The 19598-nt window shown below is 43.2% G+C and overlaps 1 protein-coding gene across 4 annotated transcripts in view; it reads left to right on the top strand.

Annotated features, from left to right (window-relative positions):
• Positions 1-19598, top strand: part of CORO6 (coronin 6) — an 83263-nt gene that overhangs the window by 4190 nt on the left and 59475 nt on the right. For 2 of the 4 annotated variants that reach the window (XM_069945638.1, XM_069945636.1), the window contains exon 2: positions 4811-4997. In XM_069945638.1, coding sequence (XP_069801739.1) covers positions 4933-4997 — 65 coding nt within the window. In that variant the 5' untranslated portion in view covers positions 4811-4932. Of the gene's footprint in view, positions 1-4810; positions 4998-10224; positions 10558-10831; positions 10898-19598 lie in introns of those variants that run through there. The other 2 variants (XM_069945639.1, XM_069945640.1) reach the window with 2 other exon arrangements.

Below are 19598 nucleotides of genomic sequence, written 5' to 3' on the forward strand. Positions count from 1 at the left end.
AGTCTCCAAACTGAACAAGCTGCTTCTCTCCTCTTCCTCTTCACTAACCCCCCTCAGCCCTTCCCCCCTCCATAGCTTATATTGGACTCAGCAAACCAGTCTTCACTTTGCTCCTCTGTAATAAAGACAGAATTACCTGATAATGCACATAAAAGAAGTGGAGGGGAGGCTGGGAAACAACTTTTGGAGTACAGAAAGAGGCTTTTTTTGCCCAATAAAACCTATTACAGAGTTTCCTAACCCCTTAAGGACCGCGGGCGTATATCTACGCCCTGTGGTCGTTAAGGGAGTTCAGAGCAGGGCCGCGCGAGGACCCTGCTCTGAACCGCCGTGGTCCCGGGTGCCGCCGTCCGATCGACGTGCCCGCTAACAGGTAATCAGATGCAGCTGTCAAAGTTGACAGCTGTATCTGTTTACTAGTTGCAGCCAATCCCCTGTGTCTAGTGGGGTGGATCGCCCCCCCCCCCCCCCGGGACGTTGTCCCGGAGGAGCGATCCACTCATATTTACCGGCCGGATGTCTGCGCCGAAATGGCGCTGATCCCGGCTCGGCACTTGTTTGCTTCTGGCTGCAGAAGCCGGAAGCAATCCAGTGCCTATCTTATCGATCTATGCCGTATAACTTTACAGCATAGATCTCAATGGGAGATCAGTTTGCTTATACTAAAAGTCCCCCAGGGGGAATAACCCCAACCCCAGGGGGAATAACCCTAACCCCAGGGGGAACAATCCTTACCCCAGGGGGGCTTCTAGTATAAGTGTAAAAGAAAACAAAAGTGTTATTATTAGTAAAAAGCCCCCACCCCTAATAAAGGTTTGAATCACACCCTTTTCCCATGTTATTAATAAAAATAAATAAACATGTTTCCTATCGCCGTGTGCGTTAATTAATCACATTCCTGATCTCGCACGGTAAACGGCGTAAGCGCAAAAAAATCCCAAAGTGCAAAATTGCGCATTTTTGGTTGCATCAAATCCAGACAAATTGTAATAAAAAGCGATCAAAAAGTCGTATATGCGCAATCAAGGTACCGATAGAAATTACATATAATGGCGCAAAAAATGACCCCTGACACAGCCCCATAGACCAAAGGATAAAAGCGCTATAAGCCTGGGAATGGAGAGATTTTAAGGAATATATTTTTGTTAACAATGGTTTGAATTTTTTACAGGCCATCAGATACAAGAAAAGTTATACATGTTACATATTGTTGTAATCGTAACGACTTGAGGAACATGCATAACAAGTCAGTTTTACCCCAGGGCAAACAACGTAAAAACAAATACCCCCCAAATAAACAAAATGCTTTTTTTTTTTTCAATTTCACCACACATTTATTTTTTTTTTCTGGTTTTCCAGTGTACTTTATGAAAAAATTAGTGGCGCAAAAAATAAGGGGTTTTCTAGGTGAAAAATTGCAAGTGCTATGGCCTTTTAAACACAAGGAGGGAAAAACAAAAACGCAAAAACCAAAATTGGCCCGGTCCTTAAGGGGTTAAAATGACTTGTACCATTGATTTCCGGAAAATTTTTTTGAAATGACAGCTACCCTGTAACTTGTAGACTAGTTGTAGTTGTATTGGACAGCACTGACACCATATAAATACCTTGAAGATATTGAGGAACTGAAACTTACACTAGGAAGTTGTAGAACTTTATAAAGTGACTAAGGTTTATGTGCAGAAAGACAAATCCCCCTTCAATGAACTAAATAAGAGTTCATTTCCTGTGTAGGGAGATACATTTAGGAAACATTAGATCATTCTATGGTATAGATGCCTCATTACCCCATAGTGACAGTGTTCAGGAAGGATGTAAAACCTGACCGCAAATATTATACACAGTATCCACCCACACGTATCGTATAGATACCATTCAGTGGGTGCCGGTCATGTGACATATTCAAAGGGAATCTGTCAATGAGGGCGGTATAAACTAGTGACAGATCGGTGTATTACTTCCATCATTCTGTTCAGCCGTTCTCCTAATATGCAGGAGAATGGGATTCTCCTGCATATTCCCTCCACCTGCTGATTGAGAGGTGACTGCCTATACACAGCATGGATAGATAACTGCCAATCAGCAACTGGTGGGCGGAGTTTTCTGCTTCTCATGAATATCCAGGACTACTGAGCTCATGCACATAATGGAGAGGACTACTTATTGCCCATGTTATTCAGGAGGAGATCTCAGGATCAGCTGCACAGAACAATGTAAGTGATACATCATTCTGTTCAGCTTCCCTGTCACTAGTTTTTTTTAATTTTTTTAAAGTAATACATAGAAAATAGTAGTTAACCAGATCCATTCTGCCAAGTGCTGCCTTTACTTGCTGCAGGCGCCATCAGACCAGCTGTTATGGTGGTGATCATAGTGACACCAGTTACCAGCACATACAGCCTGTTACATTCCTCCTTACACCTGGCAGAGGTTTGGAGTTAAATATTTCTCAATATGAATATGCAGAATTCTCTGCACTGGCAGACATAGTAATATTTTATTAATAGCAGTACTAGTGACGGAACCCATACAATATTCATGATATAAGGAAAATTCAGAAGACTTCAGTGTCTCCACTGACAGTCCTGAGACCTCTATTCCTACACTTCTCCTGTATTCTGGATATAATTCCTGGCATCTGCTCTTATTCTGTATATATGAACATAACCCAGTACCACTTTTACTGCCTTGTATGCTGGCTTTAAAGGGATAGTTCAGCAAAAAAAAAAAAAAAAATTATTTCAAATCAACTGGTGCCAAAAAGTGCCAGAGTTTTTGTAATTTACTTCTATTTAAAAATCTCAACTCATCCAGTACTTATCAGCTGCTGTATGTCCTGCAGGAAGTGGTGTATTCTCTCCAGTCTGACACAGCGTTCTCTGCTGCCACCTCTGTCCATATCAGGAACTGTCCAGAGCAGGAGCAAATCCCCATAGAAAACCTCTCCTGCTCTCCAGACTGGAAGGACATACTTCCTGCAGGACATATAGCAGCTGATAAGTACCGGAAGACTTGAGAATTTTTTAATACAAGGAAATTATAAGTCTCTGGCATATTTTGGCACCAGTTGGTTGGAAAGAATTTTTTTTTTTTTTTTGCCGAACTACCCCTTTAATTCTCAGTATTTGATCTCATTCTGTATATTTTACTCAGTGTGAACATACCCTTTAATGGCTAAATGCCACTGCTTCCTGTGATATTTATGAGAAAGCCTGCTGTCAGTAATGTGCAGTAGCCTGGTGTGAACTGGGCCTGGTTTTTACTTTTGTGGGACACATCTGCTTGCTTCTTAGTTTCCGGCAATACAAGAGTTACACTGAACTCTGCTAGCCTTGATTGCCGCAGCTGAGCAAGTCTGTTTGATTGATGTTTTTCTCTTCCTGTCTGGAACCTGGAGGATCAGAGCGCCGGTCCAATGGGGATCTGGACAGGGCTCTTGATCCTCATAAAAGAAAGCTGAGCCAGTCTCTCAACGCTGGCTATTAAGGTTCATACCCTGGTCCCAGCTTCCCCTGTCTATTCCTGCAATCCCCGTTCCTAATCCCTCTGCTCGATCTACCTGTTACCTGACCTCCCGCCTGACCTTTGACTATCCGTTTGCTCTCCGACTTTGTACCGCGTTGCTCGTTTGGTTCTGACTTGGCTCCCTGAATCCCCTTTTATTGTGTTTGTCTGTCTGTCTTGTTCTGTGTGCACGTATCTAGTACAGGGAACTTCTTCGTGGTTGTCCGCAGCTGCCTAGGACCGATTGAGGCAAGTAGGTAGGGACAGTGGGTGGGTTCAGCATCAAGGCTCACTGTCTCATCTTGTCTTACCCCCCTTTCCTGACACCTGCATGGAGGGATTCTAGTGTGAACCCAGCTGTAGGAGCTTATTGCCTGTGACATGTTGAACTAAATAATTAAAGGGCTTATCCAGGATTAGTAGAACATGGCTGCTTTCTTCCAGAGACAGCATGCGTGTCTCAAGTTTGGGTGGGGTTTTGCAGCTAGGCTAAAGCCCCTATTACACTGGGCGACTGAGAGGAGCAAACGAGTGCTGTCAGCGCTCGCTTGCTCCTTCTTCCCCGCTCGCTGCCGCCGCTATTACACGTGCCGGCAGCAAGCAGGTGAGTGCGGGGGGCTGCCCAGGTGATCGCTAGATTGTCCGGGCAGCCCGTAGCATATAGCAGCGGTCTGCTGCCGCCTCTCCTATTCAGCAGGGCAACAGCAACAGTTCGCTGCTTTATTAGTCCTTTGTCTTTCAACATGTTGAAAGACAAGTGACTGCAACGATCAGCCGACATTGTTTATGTCAGCTGATCGTTGCCTTCTATTACACAAGACGATTATCGGCCGAATACGTCCGATAATCGTTTAGTTTAATAGGGCTTTTAAGCCGCGTTTACACACACAAATAATTGACCGATTTATCTGACGGATTTGTGAAGCCAAACCCAGGAACAGACTATAGTGAGTTCAAAAAGCTCACCCAAACTGGAAGCAAGAGTGATGCTGTTTCTGAAAGAAAGCGGCCATGTTTTTCTGACCCCCTTTAAACCCTATGGCTGTATCCCAAAAAATTTGTGTCGACCATGAATAAAGGTAAAAAATTAGAACAGCAACTTGGAGTTTCCCCAAATCTAATTGTAAAACAATGACCCCCACCCTCAAATAATACATGATAAGGCATTAGTGTGACATGCACATTTTATTGGATGTTACACTTACGAGGGCCCTTGTAGGGGTACAATATATAGACCGGCCTGTTTAAAAAAAAGAATAGGTGTGTATCTTACAACATCTTTACAACGTTCTGTTTTTCTTTACAGGTTCCACTCCTGTTGTCTGATACTGATGCAAATTACTGAACAAAACGCTGCTCTGTGAAAGTGACGTCTACTGTAGGTCTTCACATATTTTGGTCTCACCTATATTTTGCATAAACTGATCCATGAAGTTCTACTTTAGCACCAGTGATGGAGCAAGAAGACCACTGCCTGTGACTGTACTGCAACAGTAAGCATGCTATACCATGTAATGTCCACCAGAGGGCAATATAAACATGCAGAGAATGCATTTATCCTATATGATTTCCTTTTTTCTCTTTTGTCCTCCCTTTTCTAATCTGATGTCTCACTCTATGTAGCGATAACTTGTAATGCTTATATTATGCTTATGGAGAGCTATGACGTTCTGTATTTGCATCATATGACCCAGTCGTATTGGGGCTTGCAACCGTAATATGGATTTTTAAAAAAGCTGTTCTGCACTTGTCTTCAAGTGGCTTTAAAGTAACACCACATAAATTCATCATTAACATTTACCATATGTGACAGTCTTCCTATGGTGACGAGAGAAAAAAGGGTGAATATAAAGAGTTAGTTTTTACCCCCCCACTTGCTAGTCTGCCATTTTTTTTATTTTTTTATTTTCCCACACAATATTTTTGCCCAGTATTTTGCTCAGTATTTTGCAACCAAAACGAGGAGTGGATTGAAAACACAGAAAGGCAATGTTAACACACTGTTGAAATTGAACGAACAAATAATTGCTGTTATTTTAAAACAATGCCCATTGCTTTGAAATAACGGCCGTTATTTGCCATTCACTAAATTTTCAACAGTGTGAGAACATAGCCTTTCTGTGTTTCCAATCCATTCCTGGTTTTGGTTGAAAATTACTGACCAAAATACTTAGCAAAAATAGCCGCTTATACTCACCACAGGATATCGGTGTCCCATGGCGTGGCTGTGTTCCGGTCTCGCAGCACCTTTCAAATCTGGCACGCGCTCACGTCATCCGCTCCTGTGACTCCTACTGTCTTCTGTGATTGAAGGACAGAAGTCACACTCTCCCAAAGAGCCCATTATTTTAAGTTGGTCACACACAGCTTTTTATTTTTGCCATTTCTTTCACCGACTTTTCAACAAAATTCAATAGACCTTTAAAAATAGCCACATCCAAAAGGGTGTAGTCTAATACTACCACCAATATAAGCACTAGGCATGAGATTTATCAAACTGGTGTAAAGTAGTATTGTCTTAGTTGCCCCTAGCAACCAATCAGATTCCACCTTTCATTCCTCACAGATTCTTTGAAAAATAAAGGTGGAATCTGATTGGTTGCTAGGGGCAAGTGAGCCAGTTTCACTTTACACCATGTTTGATAAACCTCCCCCCAAAGGGCCATGAAATTGTGTAATTCTATGTTATTCCTCTAGAGGAAATGTATTCCTTGTGTCAAAGTACGTACTGACAGTGTCCAGTTATTGGTGACAGAATTAGACTTTATGGCATATGCTATAGACAAGTGGGAGGGTCACACCTAGTTGGCAGTTAAGCCTGGCCTTCAGCTGGGTTCACACCATGTTGTTTTTCACATGTACTATCTGTCACCATGTTGGTAAAGAACCAGGATGTGATGTATACTGTGCTGTACAGCAGTGAGTGCCATTTATTTCAATGGGTTTTTTAACAGACAATTAGTTTTTTCTCTGATATACATTAATTTACAGGTCATTACAATGATTGCTGACTTCTCTGTAAAGGGGTACTCTGGCAAAAAGTCTTCTTCTTGGAAATTAATTGGTTTCAGTTAGTTATATATATTTGTATTTAACTTCTATTTAAAAATCTCAAGTCTTCCAGTACTTATCAGCTGCTGTATGTCCTACAGGAAGTGGTGTATTCTTTCCAGTCTGACACAATGATCTTTGCTGCCACCTCTGTCCATGTCAGGAACTGTCCAGAGCAGCAGCAAATCCCCATAGAAAACCTCTCCAGCTCTGGACAGTTCCTGACATGGACAGAGGTGGCAGCAGAGAGCACTGTGTCAGACTGGAGAGAATACACCACATGAGGTTAATCTTTAATCCAGCCCCCCTTCAACTGCAGCCACCCCAAAGTGCTGAGGTGACACTGCATATACTGCGCACATGTCAAGATGCTGCCAATCACAGGCATCTGCAGTTACGTACACAATGTATATGACATCATCACAGTATATCCTCTGGGGTCACTGGAGCTACGGTGACAGTGGGGTGGTGACAAATTCAAATTCAAGAGTGAGTATAGGGTTTTTTTTTGTATGTTTTTCTCCTCCTGGTCCCAGCCTGTATGCAGTTTGTTACCAGAAAACCCTGTAAGTGTATGTGCACACTGAGGAAAAGGCGAGAGAGTGAAGAAGAAAGTTTTCTGCTTGAAATTCCTCGCCTATGCATCTCGGGCAGAATTTGAGCAGAATTCAAGCCCCATTCTATAAGATTTCCGTAGTGGAATCCGCCCAGAAAACTCTGCTAGAAATTTCTGCCGTGTGAACAACAGAACAGAAATCCCATTGAACACAATAGAACATTGCTCTTTCAAGCAGAAATTAAAAGCAAATTCTGCTTCAAATTCCTCGCCTATTCCTCAGCATGCACATACCCTTAGAGCTCCTTTTTCCCTGCGCTAATGCTGCTTCTACACGTAGCGATTATCGTGCGAATTTGCGCGATAATGATCGAATTCAAACAAATTTGTTCCGTCTAAACGCTGATCGGTGCTGGAACCAGGGAGGTAAGTGGCCAGGAGTACCCCTTTAAACCAAACTGCAGTTGAAAACGGCAAATAAACCTCTAGGTTACAGAGCTTGCTTTCATCTGGCTGATGCACAAAAATCCAAGGTTGCATCTCTGTGTGTTACAAAATGTTTCATATCTATCATTGACATTGACGCACTGCATACAACTAGTCCATAGTGCTTTTTTTTTTTTGACCTTTTGATATATTGGCCCAGCTTGGCATCATATAAAATTAATACGACTGTATATAAGAGGTTGTTCACCAAAACATATTTTTTTTATTTATTTTTTTTTCAAATCAATTGGTGCTAGAAAGTGCCAGAGATTTGTAATTTACTTCTATTAAAACATTATCCAGTACTTATCAGCTGCTGTATGTCCTGCAAGAAGTGGTGTATTCTTTTCAGTTTGGAGAGCAGGAGAGGTTTTCTATGGAGATTTGCTGCTGCTCTGCACTGTGTCAGACTGGAAAGAATACACCATTTCCTGCGTGACATATAGCAGCTGATAAGTACTGGAGGACCGGAGATTTTTTGATAAAAGTAAATTACTAATCTGTATAACTTTCTCACACCAGGTAACTATAATGTATGAAGGAACTGGGCAGGGAGGTTGTTCCATCATCTTGGAGAAGTAACCCCAGATCTTCTGTGGGTGTCACTGCTCAGATCCTTCTGTCTCTCCATGTGATCCCAGACAGACTGGATGAGGATGAGATCAGGGCTCTATGTGGCCAGATCATCACTTCCAGGACTCCTTGTTGTTCTCTATACTGATGATAGTTCTTAGTGACATTGGCTGAATGTCCTGCTACAGAAAAATAATTTTGAGCCAATCAGACGCCTCCTGACAGGAGACATCTTAGGGCCTTATTACACGGGATGATTATTGTGCGGAAAATCGTTATATCGCTCAAAGTTAAACGATAATCGTCCTGTGTAATTGCAGGCAACAATCGAAAAGTTGTTCGTGTGTCATATATGGTCGATTTGGATCTGACCCTAAAATCATTGTTAATCGTTTGCTGTAATTCCGCATTCGTTCACTAATTGCTCAGTGAAATTCCAAATTGTTCCTTCTTTTGCTGGGATCAGATGGAGTAAACGATTGCAGTAACGAACATTGAAACAATCGTAACTAACGACTATCGCTCTGTGTAATGGTCCTTTTACACAGAGTGATTATCGTTTTCACGATAAGGATCGCATATGAGCGATAATCGGCTCGTGTAAACACTGCGAACGATTAAGCAGTGAGCAAGAAATCGTACATCTTGGTCTTTCAACATGTTCTCAAATCGCCGTTGATCATTCGCTGAAAATTCGCAGATCGCTTTGTCTAAACGGTCTTCCACAGATTCACCCCAATGTGTGAGATGGGCTTAAGCAACTGTAATCACAATTTTTTCGTCGATTTTTCACTTTGTCTAAACGCTGATCGTTATAAAAAAACAAATCGTTGCTTTAAAATTGATAAAAAATCGATTGGGCGAATTATCGCTCCGTGTAAACAGACCCTTACTTTGCAGCGTTTGTTCCACACCTGCCTAAAACTTTTGCACAGTACTATACATGATACTTTGGCTGGGCGATTAAATTAGTTTGATTAATTCGCCCAGAATTGTAGAATCGATTAGATTTTTTTGTGAAAATTGTAAATTCTATTTTCACAAAAATATTTGTGGGCGGGGCAGGCGGCTTGGTACAGCGTGGGGCGGGTGGACGGTGTGGTACAGGGGGCAGCCAGTCCAGAGAGGAGGTGTGGGTGGGTGACGTGGTACAGTGTTGGGCAGCTGGCCTAACAGTCCGGAGAGGGGCGGTGTGCAGCCGGCGGGCAGGCAGTCCCGAGAGACGTGGCGTGGTGGGCCTCCAGAAGCTGCTGATCTGCCCCCGCCCCTTACACACAGCATCCCGTTCCCTTGTCTCTGATATAGACAGCAGTGACTGCAGGGTGATCGCTGCGGGTCCTGGAGCTGTACAGTAATCTACAGATCTCCAGTAATCACCCTATCCTGCAGTCCCTGCTGCCTCCTCCAGAGACCGGGGACCTACATGTGTGGCCGGGAGAGGAACCTGTGTGCCGGGGTGAGAGAAGGAGGAGGGCTATGTGCACTCCTGCCCCAGTCCCCCTCAGTCTGCCCCAGTCACCCCCAGTCCCCCTCTGTCATCCCCAGTCTGCCCTAGTCACAGGGGGAGCACTGTCACACTGGGAAGCAATACAGTTGTTGTCTCAAATGTCATTAAAAAAGTATCTGACGCTGCGAGAAAAATTTTCAGTTGATTTAGCAAAAAATAAAAAAAAACATTTAAATCGAGAATTGTCCCAAAAAATTTAAAAATCGAGATTTTATTTAATTTTTTTGCCATATCGCCCAGCCCTACATGTTACTTATAATGTTCGGAATAATTTTTTTTTCCAATTTGTCGAGAAAAAAAATTGGCAACTATAGCATTGTGATAAACATCCTCGATAAATGCCTCTCCTCCCCTCCTCCTAGCCCGCTGTGTAAAGACCTATTTCTATGAATGATAGCTGCGCCATAACTCTCTCTATAAGCAAAAGTTTTCCAAGTCCATGCAGGGAGGCGGTGACTGCTACGGCATGAAGTCACACCAGCAATGCCAGGGCTATCTTATCGGTAGCATTTGTTAGGCTTGTGAAGAAATATTTCAAGGGACAATACAGCCAGTCATAGAGGAAGAGACACTACTCCTCCCTTTGTTGAACATTTCCCCTCCTCACCCCATCATTCTGCCTTTCAGCTGTTGGGTGTTGAGTTATTTTGCCTGAATGTTGATAGCAGCAGCTGTTACTGCCGCAGAAGCCTCCTGCAACACACACACACACAGCAGGAGCAGAGAGCAGGCGGCTCAGCACTGGACAGAGGGAGTGCATGCTTAGCAGTGCCCAGAGCCACACACACAAGACAGGAGCTCCCAGACACCACCAGATCACCAAAGGACATACAATCACCCATTTACTAGGTGCCTTATCCTCCGCTGCTGTGTGATCAAGGTAAGATAGATGTCATTGACTTATGCTGTGCCACCCTGTCAGAAATGCCATGCTGTGTGGCAGCCGGCTCTCCCTATGTGTCACCATCCTCATCACCAATTCATCTTTTCTTCCTAAACTCTTTTTTTTTCCCATCTCCATTTGCTTAGTTTCTCCTTAGTTTCTCCCTTGCCTCATTGGTCACAGGACCCGAAAGGGAATGCTTATTGCTATATTTGGAAAGTGACCTCTTCTCTGCAGCAAAGCAGGCAGTCTCCTTCTTTAGCCGCTGCAACATTCTTCACTGCAAAATCTCATTTTATCGGATTAAAGGGACATCTACCTGCTGCAGCAATTCGGGGTGCGTTTTACTATACGAGTAGATATTTGTATCACTGTATAAAGTTTGGGTACTGGGACTATACACTATATTATTATTATTGTAGCTCCTTGGTAGAATAATACAACGTATCAATGTTCTTAAAGGAACTATAAGGTCTGATTAGGTGGGGTGACTGTCACACTTTGGAAGCAGCCATCTTGTCCTATCAATGACACATGCACTCCGGTGGGAGCTGGTTGGAAATATAAGTCATTCCGTTTCCTGACACGCACGTCGCTGATGGGATTTGTAGGAAATTCATCCTTGGCGTAGGTGTTCGTGCTGTAATCAGGTTGAGTGCAGAAATTATAGATCTGCAATAAACGGAGGGCAGTAAAAGCAGCAGCGTGAAGGAGGTCGGTGTGTCGGGAAAGCTTAAATTGCACAAAAGATGGTAAATTGGATGTTCTCAGGGGCCATACACGTCTGCAAATCCAGCAATGCTGTATGCCCATATTGCTGGGCTTATGCTGCTCACTTTGTATGTGTATAATGATGATATTTTGAACCTGCCTTTACAAAATCAATATATATATATATATATATATATATATATATATATATATATATAGGGACTATAAGGGGTACCATGTTTGCCCAGCAGGCTGCTGTTATAATACAGACCTATGTGATTGAATGCAATGTAGTACAGCAGGGGGTGGCAAACTCAGGCAAACTCAGCTAAAGCTTTGGATGTCCAGGCATGATGGGAATTGTAGTTTTGTAACAGCTGGAGGGTCGCAGTTTGATACCTGTGCAGTAGAGTATCATAAGGAGTATTAGCTCTTTATTTTATACAGTCACTGGTGTAAAGCATGCCCACTTCAGCAGCGTTACAAATAATGATGGTATAAAGGTACAGTTAAAGGGGTATTTCACAGCAGCCATTTTCTACTTAGGACCCCATTCCACGGGACGACTATCCCTCGAAAAATAGTTAGATTGTTTGTAATTGAACGATATTCGTTTCGTGTAATAACAGACAACGTTTCAACGACCAAACGAGAAATCGGATAGAATTTGGACCTATTTTTATCATTGATCATTTGCAAATCGTTCGCGCATTGTTCGGTGTAATAAGACGTCTTTCGGTCGTGAACAGCGAGGAACGCAATAGTGACGACAGAACAATAATAAGTAACAATCGCCATTCCGTGTAATTGGGTGAACAATTTCAAGTCGTTCGCCATAGTGGTTGTTTGAGATCTTTTAACGTTAATCGTCGAAAATCGCTTCGTGGAATAGGACCCTTATGGGGTGGCAGGTAAAGGAAATGAGACGGTATTCACCAGTTTCCACTCTACCTCCAGTTCCATTTTGATAGTACCAGTCTCTGCTGTCAATGCTTCTTGCTGTACTCGATGCAGTTTAAATGTAGGCTCAGCCAATCACAGGCTGAGGCGGGTGACCTCTATGGACAGTGATTGGCTGAGCATGGGTGTTATCTGTGTTGCACAATTGGAATAATACCAGAGGGGAATTGGGGGCAGGTGAGTACATTAAAATGTTTGGATTGTTGCCTGCAATTACACGGAACGATTATATGAGTGATATAACAATTTTCTGCCCAATAATCGTCCCATGTAATAGGGTCCTTATTGTGATATAGCGCCCCTCCTACCCAGGTGATGTTTATTATGCATGAAATTCTGTATGGCTCCTAAAACTTAGGGCTATGTTGTAGCCTGCCCTAGAGCTGGTTTGTATTGGAAAGAGGTGAAAATACCAAAATCCCTTTATTTTTAGGGATGATGGGGGTCCTAACAGTTGGACTGTTCACACCTTACTAATATATCCATTAAACATTTCATCAATAGTATTAGTGTAAATGCGTCGCTCATACATCGGAGTCCACGGCGCAAACTCTGCTTGAAATGCCTTGTTGATTTTATGGTGTAAACATACCCTAATGGTGCGTTCACACCTACAGGATCTGCAGCTGATTTTCTGCAGCAGATTTCATTTAAATAACTGAACACAGCATCAAATCTGCTGCAGATCTGCTGCAGATCCTGTAGGTGTGAACGCACCCTTAGGGTACAAACACACACACCGGATCTGCAGCAGATCCGCAGCAGATTTGATGGTGCAGATTTGATGCTGAGTTCAGTTATTTAGATCAAATCTGCTGCGGATCCGCAACAGAAATCTGATCCGGCAAGTGGGTTTGTACCCAAACCTACAAAGACATGTCTGCTTACCTCCAGAAACAGCACTTATCCTGTCTTTATTTTAGGTGAGTGGTTATGCAGCTCAGTTCCTTTGAAGTGAATGGAGCTGAATTGTAATACCAGACACAACCTGAGGTGCTGTTTTTGCAAGAAAGCAGCTGTGCTTTTTCTAATCCTGGATATCACCTATAATTCATTGATGTATTTTTATGTATTTCAGATCTTTATATGTTTTGATAGTTTGTGACTATTCCATATACCTTTTTTTTGCATGTTTGATTGTCTATAATACATTTACTTTCCGACTGCAGTGAGAACATCAGGCATCTGTCATCTGTAATAAACATAACCTCTGGCCCACTACATATTGTTGGCTCTGCCTTGTAATACCCTTAAAGGGTTTATCCACCTAACTGCGAAAAAATGTATTAAGTATTTTGAGTGGTCTCCCATCTTTCTAGCTGCTGCCATTCCTGAGTTACACATTTTTCTAAAAGCTGATCTATAACCAAGATAGAAAACTACATTTCCCATCATGCATTTCCCTGATTGGTCCATTTGCGCACTCACCCCCTTAACTTTCTTTCCTGCCCACTTCTGTCATGACTATTGCACAGTAACACAGGACAGTTTTTTTCACTGATTTTGCATTACATCACCCCAGTATATATTCCATACTAGCTGATGATGTAGCAGAGCTGACACACACATGGTGTAGCTATGTGCTGCATAACCGCCATCTGTTTACTAGGGGGTGGGGGTGTAGTGAAGGTTAAGATCTCTGCTTGCTGACTGTGAATGAAAACATTCTAGTTCCATCCATACTCTAAGAACATACATAACACTTACAATACTTACAATATACAGAGCTGTGACACAAAGGCAGGTACAAATGCCTACATTCCCTTACAGCAAGCAGTAATAGAACTATAACTTTTCATATTACAGAAACCTAGGCTCAGGCCCACATGTAAGTCTATGAAAGCAGCACAGGTGCATGGAGATGATGGAGATAATGTCTCCTGGGGTTCGGGTTACCAAGTCAATAGACAGCTAACCAGGCCCCCCTGAGAGGAGATGACATGTCCTGTGTCTACAAAGGCAGGGGGGAAGAGGATGTGGAGCGTTGTCAGAGTGGACCAAAAGTAGAGGAATTTAGACATTCAGAGCGGATAATAATGAGAAAAAAACAGGGAAAGGGTGCAAGAATGGTTATACATATATATTACACATAGGGTGCCGGGGTGACAGGCTCCCGACCGCCCGCTACAGCCCCCTATACTCACCTGATCCCGCCGGGTGCCGCTTCTGGATCCGGTCGGGTCACGGATATCTCAGCCGCTGCAGCCCGGCGCGCGCGCTGAGACATGAGTCAAACGCTCATAGAGAATGACGGAGCGCTGGACTCTCCTGTCATTCTCTATGAGCGTTGGACTCATCTCTCAGCAGGCGCGCCGGGCTGCAGCGGCTGAGATATCCGTTACCCGACCGGATCCAGAAGCGGGACCCGGCGGGATCAGGTGAGTATAGGGGACTGTAGCGGGGGGTCGGGAGTCTGTCACCCCGGCACAGGGGGGTGACAGGTTCCCTTTAAGCTCCATTCACTTGGAACTAAGTTGCAAAACCTGCACCCAAACAGGAGACAAGAGTCATGTTGTCTCTGGAAGAAAGTGGCCATGTTTTTCTAGCGCAGGATGACCTCTTTAATATACTATATTTTACAAAAACACCTAGGTCTCAAATAAATCGAATGAATTTTATGGGGAACCTCTTAAAAATCTAAATGAAATTTCAAAACTCCAAGGCTGAATGGAAACGCTCTGCTTAAATGTTGGGTTACAGACGCTGGTATTGACCCCGCTATAACACAAACAACCTGTGCTGGATGGATTGTGTGGCATTCAGTATAATGTCACGCCACTTACTTCCAGGTGTCATCAAATGTCATAATATTATGGTCTGGATTTACTAAGTGATCCATTGACATGGCTGAGCACAGTATAAAGCACTTCACATGTAACTTTACACCTAGTTAATGGATCATGGGACATATGTCTCTCCATGTTGCCAAATGAGGTGTGTTATTCCATCTGACAAGCACATGTAGTAAAGTAGATTGGGAACAACTGCAACATCTTTGCTTTGCTATAATAGTTTATATATTTTTATTGAATGGGAAATATCATGGCTGTTAGGGCTATTACCTTGAGAATCCTAAAACTTCTTCTGGCTATTGTCCTACAACCATTTAATCAGCTATAAAGCTACCATGGTCAATATACTGGAGAATGGCGGAGCGGCACAGTGCTTATTCTTTCTATCCATAGATTAAACTGATGTATTCATATATCACATATATTATGCTCCTTGTAAGCAGGGTGCTTTTTGCACTTCCAGGGACTACTGTCTATCTAGAAAGCAGAGATCTCCTCTACATCAGTTGCACTCTAGAAAACAATTGTCAGGCTTGGACCCAGGAACACAGGACAAGTGAAGCCCTAAGGGTCCTATTCCACGGGCCGATGGGGGCCCAATTTATAATGTAAACGAGCGCCGTTCTGCTAGATTGGCGCTAGTTTACTGGGACTATTTCACAGCCTGATAATTGTTTAGCGAGGGCTGCAGGGACATCGTTACTGATGTCCTTGCAGCCCTTGTTTTAACAGCATACTTTACCTAACCATGTTGCAGAGCTTCTCCTGCGCTCCTTCTCTCGGTCACGCATGCAGCAGCAGCTTCGGAGCAGCCTGACTGAGCTGACAGACCGCTCAGCCAATCACTGGCCGCAGCGGTCCCAGCTAGTGATTGACCGAGCGGTCTGTCAGCTAAGACAGGCTGCTCTGAAGCTGCTGCTGCGCGTGGGACCCGGGGAGAGGGAGCGCAGGAGAAGCCCTGCAACATGGTTAGGTAAAGTATGCTGCTTGTGGAATCGTCGGTCGCCCACTGCGCATCGCTATTCCACGTAATGATGCATAGTTGGTGCCCGATGATTTTAGGTTTGCACCCAAATAAACGATCAGCCAATGACACGATCATTGGCTGATCGTTGTCTCTATTCCACAAAGCGATAATCGGCTGAATCGGGCCGATTATCGCTCCGTGGAAACGTCCCCTAACACTGGCACCCACCTCCCTGTTCCTTCCCTTTGGAGTGATTTGCTCCTTAGCAGGCCGGCCCCAGCCTGAAGACTAGTTGCTGTTCTAATATAATTGAAACATGGAGACAAGGACAAGACAAAACAAATATTGAAGTCACAGGGTCAACAAGCCAGGGTCAGAATCTATTAGTCATTGTGGTACAAAATCAGGAGTCAGGAAGGATAATCGAAAAGTCAAGTCAGAATCGGGAAGCCAGGGAATAAACAATAAGTGTACAACACTAGCTTAGTCCCACTCAAAGAGGCTCTATCTCAGGCAAGGAGAATGATGAGGGGAGTAGTTTTATGGAGGCTGGAGTCCCAGAGACCTCAGCCCCCAGCGTATCACGGAGCTAACTGGCAGTGCCAGTCGCCAGTCAGCATGTCACAATGATTACCACCTGGGCCAATTGGCCAGGGGTGGTGAAGCCCTGGTCACGGCAATAACTAGGCACGATTTGCCGACACAACCCTAACAACCGGTTGTGCCGGTCGTCGGCACGCACCCCGCAACCGGCTGGATCAGTTGCCAGGGACACCATTGGTATTAACAGGAGGACAGCCCCACCCCCCCCGGCAGTGCCGAAGCTGAGCCGAAGCTGAGCGTATGTATGTATAATACATAGAAATATGTATACTGTAGCTAAATACACACGCCAGCCAGACCACTGCTTTTAGAGCAGAGTGGTGGTCAGTAACCTAGACAATGAGCTGTCAACAATGGGAGGGAAAGAGCAGCATATCAGAAGAAGTATGCTAGATAAATGTATTATATATACAGAAATATTTCGATGTGAATACCCCTTTAATAAAGGAGCTCTTTATCTGCCACCCACATGTATTTTTTAATAAGCTATGTGCCATTTTGCATGGATTTTATGTGCTCCAGTTCACATATTTCATTAAAGGTCTCGCTGTTTCCTATGCTGCGTAATGCATACAGAACAAGAGGATTTCCTTGACTTTAGTGATATTAGGAAAATGTTCATATTAAGATTAGAAAGTCAGATGAAGGTTCTAAACACTAATGAGAATACAGTGATTTTTCTTGTCCATTATTGGTTAGTGGAGTGATACCATGAACCCAGTAGGTATACCATATATTCGTAATATCAATGCTCAAAATTGTTAAAATTACAGAGTGTGCCAATGTTAGGCTATGTTTACACAATGTATAAAGAACGACCGCTATTTGGCACTCAAAAAAAATGGCCGTTGTTTTGAATAAAAATTGCATTGTAGTCCATTCAGAGGCTGAGGCGAGACTCTGCTATGAACGCTGAATGGCTAAGCTGCCTTGAGACGTCACGTCTCAAGCCGCAGCTCAGACCAGGAACCGGCAGCGGGATGGGAGAACAGGGTGGCGCGATCCGGGACCAGGCGCTGGAACTGGGGGGGGGGGGGGGTAAGTGACCGGCGGCTTCTATATCCACCTCCTCCCCGGCCCTACACTGAAAATAACCCCAGCCCGGAGTACCTCTTTAAGATCGTTTGTTTGAGAACGTTTATTGTTAATTGCCGAAAAATCATCCCGTGTAATACCACCCTTACTCATGTGCACCACCAATCTATTCAATGATTAAGATCATGAGTGGTCCCCTGCCGTCTGACCCCAATTATCAGTTACTTATCTCCTCTTCTGAGGGTAGTACATAACTTTATTTAATGGGACAACCCAATATGGGACAACAACATTTCCACCCTGAGAGTGAGATTGCTATGCTTGGTAAGTCTTTAGCCATTTGCAGAAGAGAAATAGGTGGGATTTACTAGGGACTAGTCTGGGAACAGCAGAGCCCAATGTCAGAAGAATTTTTGTTTGTTGTCCTCGATGAAAGGTCAGTAAGTGCTCCTATAAATAGTTCTGCTTAAATGTGTGGATGACGGACTGTACATGGGGTGTCACAGTGGACTTCCACTGTTGGTCCATTAGTACTTTGGACACAACTGGAGCCATGATAAGATAGTAGACTTCTGATTTATAATGCATCTCTCAGGTTTACATAGTTATTTCTAAAAAAAAATTACTGAATAGCATAGCACTGCCTGTTATGCTATAAAAAAAAAAAAACTTGATGCAGTGTGTGAACAAAGCCTAAGGCCGTCTAATAACGGTCATGATCATTATTAGCGGTTGTCTTTGTTACGAGACAGCTGCCTTCCCCGACATTTTCTCGAAGTGGGAACATAGACATGAGTTTCATAAACTCTGTAAAGCTATAAATCTAAGCAAATGTGAAGGAAGGATCCAGCTGAAAAACTGCTGCATGAAGCATGAAGACTCTTTTTTGCTTAGGCTAGGTTCACATCAGCGTTTGACCATCCGGCACTGTTCCGTCAACCTTTTTCGTTTTGAAGTAAGCAAAACGGAAACTGGCGGATCTGTTGTAATCCCCATAGGTTTCAATGATATATTATTGTGCTCCGTTTGACCAAATAGTGCTAGTTTGCATGCAATCTGTTCAAGTTCCGTTTTTCTAAACGGACAAAAAAATAGTGTTTGCAGTACTTTTCTTTCCGTTTCAAAAAACAGATCACGAACGGAAACTGCGTTTTTTTTTTACATTATAGTCAATGAGGACGGATCTAAACGGAAGGTATTTCCGTTCACATCCGTTTGCAAGTTAACAGTTTCATCAGTTTTTTCACTGAGCATGCGCAGAAGAAGTGAGAAACCAAAGAAAATAAATAAACTGATAGGAAAACGGATGCTGACTGATGTACAAAAGTCAGGTTTTTTAAGCCAAAATACAAACGGACCATTAAAAAAAGATAAACATTTTGCAATCAGTTTGCTCATCAGTTTATGCTCATCCGTTAACCCTTTGAGGACCAGGCCCAAAATGACCCAGTGGACCGCGCAAATTTTGATCTTAGTGTTTCCGTTTTTCCCTCCTCCCCTTCTAAGAGCTCCAGCACTTTCAGTTTTTTATCTACAGGCCATGTAAGTGCTTGTTTTTTACAGGAATAGTTGTACTTTGTAATGGCGTCTTTCATTTTACCATAACACGTATGATGGAATTCCAAATATATTATTTATGAAGATATAAATTGGTGAAATCGCAAAAAAGAATGCAATATGGTAACGTTTGGGGGGTTCCTGTGTCTACGTAATGCACTATATGGTAAAAGCGACATGATACCATTACTCTATAGGTCAGTACGAACACAACCATATGCAGGTTTACGCAGATTCTCTAATGTTATATATTTTTTTTAAATGAAATCCTTTTTTTTGGCAATTAATTATAAATAAAATGGGACTATTGTGACGCTTATAACGGTTTTATTTTTTCACCTACGGGGCTGTATGGGGTGTAATTTTTTCCGCCATGATCTCTAGTTTTTATTAATACCATATTTGTGAAGATC

This window comes from Dendropsophus ebraccatus, chromosome 11 (genome assembly GCF_027789765.1).
Source record: "Dendropsophus ebraccatus isolate aDenEbr1 chromosome 11, aDenEbr1.pat, whole genome shotgun sequence".
Classification (NCBI taxonomy): Eukaryota; Metazoa; Chordata; class Amphibia; order Anura; family Hylidae; genus Dendropsophus; species Dendropsophus ebraccatus.